The 6459-nt window shown below is 40.4% G+C and overlaps 1 protein-coding gene across 1 annotated transcript in view; it reads right to left on the minus strand.

The window, feature by feature from the left end:
- Window positions 1-176: 176 nt before the first annotated feature.
- Window positions 177-6459, minus strand: part of Prok2 (prokineticin 2) — a 163046-nt gene continuing 156763 nt past the window's right edge. The window contains exons 5-6 of the mRNA XM_033757042.1: window positions 2229-2291; window positions 177-1042 (exon numbers count right to left, since the gene is read on the minus strand). Coding sequence (XP_033612933.1) covers window positions 938-1042; window positions 2229-2291 — 168 coding nt within the window. The 3' untranslated portion in view covers window positions 177-937. The remainder of the gene's footprint in view (window positions 1043-2228; window positions 2292-6459) is intronic.

Here is a 6459-nt window from a genome sequence, read left to right on the forward strand (position 1 = left end):
ACTCACTATGGCCCGGGTTGGTCTCGAACTCACAGCCATCCTCCTGCCTCAGCCTCCCGAGTGCTGTGATTATAGGTGTGTGCCACCATGTCCAACCTCAAGTGACATTTTTAAAAACATCTCTAGCAGGAGAATTTAATATATGTGCTGCCGAAGCGAGCATTCTAACAGGAGAATTTAAAACAAATAAATTTCATGAAAAAGAGAAAGAAAAAACTCACTGCACTGGAAAAGATGTCTTATTTAAATAAAGCCTCAAATCTAGAAATTTGGACTAAGATAATTTGGCATTTTAGTCCTTCTGTCCTTACAACAAATAGCAGAGCTCTAGAACCCGCCCTCCACATGAGAAGCTGGGAGAATCCAGTTCAGCTACACCCTCTTGCCACTGTTAGACATATCAGGCATATAGTTCAGTTTGAACCAGTGATTTTCCCAGCAAACTACAGGATCCAGCCTTTCCTCTCTAAAATGACAAAGGGCAGGGAAGGAAACGGAAGAGAAAAAAAAGCGAAGGCTTTACAATTCTTCAGGACTAAGAGACAAAAGACCAAAAGGTGTATGTGTCTCTTTGTGGGGCAGGGACAGAAGGAGTTATAAGAAAAAACCATCTCTAACCAAATGTCAATTCTTATTCTCCTCACTTTTGTGAAAGTGGGTGAGTTACCGCAATTAAAAAAGCCAAACCAAACCAAAATACAAACAAGGAAATGAGAACCAGTTCCATAATGCTCTATACTTTATACTTCTATCCAAAATTAAAATTCCCTTTCAATAGAAAAAAATCATTTAAAAAATCAAAGATAAAAATGCCTCTTGGAAAGTGGAGGATGCAAGAGAATGTCTTTCTGGCATATTTTTATCTGGCACAATCACAAGTTAAGACTTTACAGACATCATGTGGCTGTTCACATTTAAAGTTTCTACTCTAATGTGATTACTTTCGGGCTAAACAAATAAATTGCTTAAATGAAGTCCGTAAGCAGGCCAAGCCTGGCATACAGGGACACGTGTGATGCATTCTCCGCCCAAAAAATGGAACCTAAAGGAAAAAAGAAAACCAAGTCAGACCAGGTAAAGCTTAAGAACTAAATCAAACCACTGCAGAGATATCATTTTGCAGAGTGACTCGTGTTTCTTGAGTGTTTACTCATTAGACATTGTATGCAGCACTTTTCATAGGTCATCTTGTAAAGATGGCAAATAGTTTCATTACACCTATTTTATAGATGAGAGACTGAGGCACAAGCTGTCCAAGACTGCAATAGCTAGAACTGGAAGCTTGGCAGGCAGTGGACCGGAGAGAACACGTTTTCTAACTTTCACTTTTCTCATATTTTTTTATAGCTTCAGAAGCTCCTTAAGAAGAGCCCAACACTGTTGGCATATCCACAACTACACAATAATCAACTATAAATTCACAACGAATAAATATTAAATTCACACATTTGCATACAGATACTAGGTATCAAAATGCCGCGGGGTAAATTTTTTTAAAGGAACATTACGGAAGGAGGCAAGTTCAAGTCACAGAAGTGGAACTTCACAGGCCCTGACCTCTCAAGAGCAGGCTTACTTCACTCCCAAATTCCCTAAGAGCCCAGCCCGTGTCACCAGTGAGGCTGGACGAGAAGGGTCAACCAGTGAGCAGCACAGTGGCTCCTGTGTAAAAGGCAAGTGGAGAACACTCAAAAAAAAACCATGCCTTCAAGAGTAAGGTGAGCTGGAATCATTTTCCCTTCCCTAGAACTAGGGCCTTTTTGAGCATGTGCCAGCATTGCAAGCTGTGTGGACAAAGTGTAAACCCAGGCCTGGAGACCTGAGCCAGTCAGTGAAACAAGATGGCAAACAGCTCTGATTCAGGGTAACAGGAAAGGGGCTAGCTCTTGGAGACCCTCCATAGCTTATCAGAGAAGAGAAATGTATTCTTCCTTTCACCAAATACAAATACTGTATTTGGTATCAGTCTAAAGTATTTCCTGTTCTAGTCCACCAAGAGGCTGCCCCACACCAATTATCCATGCTCAAGAGAAAATCTGAGATGCATCTTCTAGATGCCTTCAAAGAGATTTTATATAAAAAGGCCATCTTCAGACAGTGGCAGAACCATTCTAACCTTACTTTGGGGCAAAACTGATAGGATGGACCCAACTCCATGGTATTCCAATAAAATAAAGTCCAATAATCTGGATTATCTTTTAGTGGTACCATGCTTGCAGTCTCCTTACCTCCTTTTTCCTTTTTCTTCTCTTCCTCTTTCTTCGTTCCTGCCTTCCATTTCCAAAATGGTTCTGGAAGGGTCAGGGAGTTGAGATCAATAAACACAAAGGGAAGAAAGGGAAGCAACAGGATGGGAGGGTTTGGTGTGGTCAGTGGGCATAGCAAGAAATACCTGAGCTACTGCAGTGTCTTTGTCCTTCTTACACATCATAACTGCCAAGGGTCTAACCACAGTGTCTACATACAGGCACCCTGCCCATGTGCTCAATGGAGACTTGTGCTCAGAATGGTTCTGTCACTGTGTGAGTCAAAGAATATGCTGAAGGCTGGCTCACTTGCTGCCACCGAGAATACACCAGAGGCAATGTGTGCTTCTATATGGGCCTAGACAGTTACAAAGAGACAGCATGAGAATTGATAGTGACCTTGACAATCTCTTCTAACCCTCAGGCTTTGAGAATTTCCCTTTCACCAAGCCTAAAACTTCTGCATGTACAAGTATTTCTCAACCAGGGACAATTCTGCCCACAGGGAACACTTGGCAAGATCCAGAGACACTCTGGTTTGTCACAGTGGGGTACTATTCATGTCAAGTGACTAGAGGCTAGAAAATGTTGCTAAACTTCCTAAATGTCCAGGACAACAAAGAATGATGTAGCCCAAAATGTCAAAGGTACTGAAGAAACAATACCCAAGAAAAATGAACCCAAAGTAAGTGAATGATGTCGAGCATGTCAAACTGTTAGAAATGGAGCCCACCAAGTATGCTATTTCATTTTCTCATTCATCAGACTTGTACCCAGTGCAGTGTGCATATCGGTCCTTATTTTGGATGGTGCAGTACAGCGATGAACCAAAGAGGAAGAGCCCCTAACCATCACGGGCTACCATGTTAATGATGAAAGGCAGAACTGGGAAGATGGGCAGATGGTCTCAATGCCCTTGCAGCACTCACAGGCTCGCATTGCATGCATCATGACACTATGATTGTTCTTTGGGTGGTGAGCACCCTGCAGGCAGCAGAAAGGAAAAATACCCCCCTACACACCGCCTGCCCTGCATCAGGCTTCACAAGACATTAAGAATGAACATCACCCCAACGTGACCAGAGAAGCAGCTGCCTCTGGAGGTGAAGAAACACGTCTGAGGCCACCCAGCTAGAAACTCAAAGTACTTGCAGGTGCTCAGTCCTATTTTGTCCCAGGCTTTCCTCTCTTTTCAATCACCACCATGACCTGACTCCAGGCTCCCTGAAGAGTGGCCTGTGTCTATTTTATTTATGAAATAAATAAAAATACTTAGCCTGACACATAACAGACACTCAAGAACACATCTGATAAATGATTGTCACCTCTACCCCACTCTTCTTGCACAGACTATCAACTCTTTCCTGAACATAAACCACTCACCATCTCTGGTCCCCTGTTGCACAACCTCGGCATGGCGCAGGCCCAGTAGGATTCAACCACCACCAAACTCACAGATGGAGTCATTGTAAAGTCAGGGAGGCTGCAGCCCCTCATTTGCATCGAACCTTCCTGAATCCAGGAGGAGCCCTTGGAATGTGTTCATGAAGTCATATGTTTTTGTGGAACTTTGCAAAACATCTTTGAATTCTTTTTCTTATTAAGGGCACCGAGACTATATAAGCATCAGTCTAGATCTGCCCCACCTGACCTTCCTGTAGGGTTAGACCGCACTGCGGGTCTCTTTACAATGGATGCCCTTTCTTTGCTCATTCAAACCCGGGGTTCTTTTTCCCAAATCCAGTCTGTACACATTCCTCCATCCTTACAGCCTTTCTTAATCCTACCAGGCTGTGGCAATTTCCCTCCTTCATTTAGATCTGTGAGCACCTAGTGACAAAGTGCTTGATATTTGACATTGTACACTCAGTAGATCCTTGCCCATTTTTTCACCAGCTAGATTTTGTTGTTGTTGTTACATGTAAGATGCAAATAAGAAATTAGAAAGTTTTTGAGCTGCTCATGATCATTATTGTCTATGCTCTTCTTTAGGACCTATAAAGGGGAAAGTCCTCATACCGAGCTTCCAAAATGTTACCAGTTAGCAAAGGGTTCTTGGTCATTGGTACAGAAATTACAAACTGGCAAAGTAGCTAATTTAGTGTTAACTACCCTAAGGTCTGAATGGTAGCTATCAGGTCTTAGAGCTAGAGGGCTTCCTTGCTGCTCAGAGCCAGCAGTTATCAGCAGGCCTTGAGAACTATTCTGGCCACTCAAGATTGTGGCTCCTAGCAATTCTCTGCAGCTCTTCACAGTTCTCTGCTGCTAGCTATCTATAGTGTTACCCGCTCTGGCTGCTGGTTGCTTTTAGTACCAGTAGCCTTTGATGTTAACAGCTCTTAATGTTACCACTTCAGCATGGTCTACTTGAGATAGAAATCATGGATAGGCAAAATGCCATCAGAGGGACAATATTAGGGCTTCAGCAGGGGGAACAGCACTTAGGCTGAACCCACTAAGAGTATGGAGAGTTTACTTATATAGGAAAAAAGGTGGGCACATGTAATTTGTGTCAGGCTTTCTATTTAGTTATGGGTAGGGAAGGGCACCCCCACCCACCCCCATGGAAGGCTGCAGATGGATAGAATCACCCAGAAAGGCTGCAGGGCACAGTCATCTAGGATAGATCTGTGTCAAAAAGCCCACTGTTGCCAAAGCAAGTATCTCCTGAAGTAGCTGTGAGGTACCAAAGGTAGACGGGCTGGCTGTAAGGCACTGGGGCAGGCATAGAAGAAATCAAAAGTGACTTCTGGGAAGGGTGGAGACTCCTTGTGGTGATTGGACTGTTCTGCATCTTGATAATATCAATGCCAACATCCGGCTTGTGATACTGCACCATGGCTTAGCAGAAACTGGGTGAAGGGTATGTAACACCAAAGTTGGGAAAACCTGTGTCAAGCACACCGACGGCTGGCAGATTGCTTTGATTTGAACCTGTAAGCACAGCTAAGATGCTACCCCAAGAGATCAATGTAGACAGTGGCTCTTGACATCCATGATGGGAAAAAACGAGGATGTGAGTATCCTGTGCTTTCTTCTACACATCCATCATGAAATTTTTTAGTTACACTGATTATAATTTATATTTATTAAAAGTTTAAAAATTTTTAAAGTTTGTATCTGAAATTATGTTTATAGTGCTTTGTCATAGGTTAGCTTTAAAATGGAAATCACTAAAAATTTTTCAATTTTTCTTTAAACAAATAAGATTCAGGTTTTTTCTTTAAGTTTTACCTTCATAAAAGGAAAAGATATATGTCACATTGTAGAGTAAAATAAAAAAAAAAGAGAAAATTGATGCTAAAAATGGTTATGTAGAGTCGAGTCAAGATGTAGTGCAGTGGCCTGTGTTCAATCCCACATTGAAGAAAAACTGGAGCAAATTAAAAACAAGATTTTAGAGAAACACAGTTGTGTTTAAATTTAAAAGATACAATAACAGGCAACAAAAATTAAAATATTAATTATATTAATTGAAGTATTATAGAAAATTCTACATAATACCTTGTCTTTAATATTTATTTTATCACTTAATTTTACTATGAGAACCAAAAATCTGTTAAAGAGTGTAGCTATTAAAAGAAATTCGAGGATCTATTTTATAAACAGAAGCCATTTCCTGTAGACATGACTCAGAAAGTTATTCATTACCTGTTAAGAAGTTATTAAAAATGAATACCTGTTAAAACTATTATTTGTTTAGAACGTATTTAGAAAATATGTTCTTTTTAGGAGGTAAATATTTATAGAGATACAATATAATTATCAACTACATAGTTGAAAACTATATAATTATAGAATGGCAGTGACTGTAAACTCTACAAGTCAACTGATGCATCTGTAATAAAAGGGTGAAATGACTTCAGTGGCCAACAGTCCCTACCTACATCTTTCAGTTTCATCAAACCCTGTTCATTTTACTCAGATGGATTTTGCTGGCTAACAAGTGAGCCAAACCAAAATGGCAAAATAATTTTCTATGGTGTCTCCATTTTTTTTCCATCTACTAAGAAATCATTAAACTTGAGTAGAATTAAATGCTGTACCATAATGTTTACCAGGATATATTTATGAAAAACTTTTTTCTTAATTTGTTTTGAGGAGACCAAAGAAAAGAAACCAGATTTTTAAAAAAGAAAATGTTAATTTCATCTGTAACAAGTGGCAACTCCAGGACTTACTCTTTTACTTTTTTTTTTTTTTTTTTTTTATT

This window comes from Fukomys damarensis, unplaced genomic scaffold (assembly GCF_012274545.1).
Source record: "Fukomys damarensis isolate Sample0158 unplaced genomic scaffold, DMR_v1.0_HiC HiC_scaffold_28, whole genome shotgun sequence".
Classification (NCBI taxonomy): domain Eukaryota; kingdom Metazoa; phylum Chordata; class Mammalia; order Rodentia; family Bathyergidae; genus Fukomys; species Fukomys damarensis.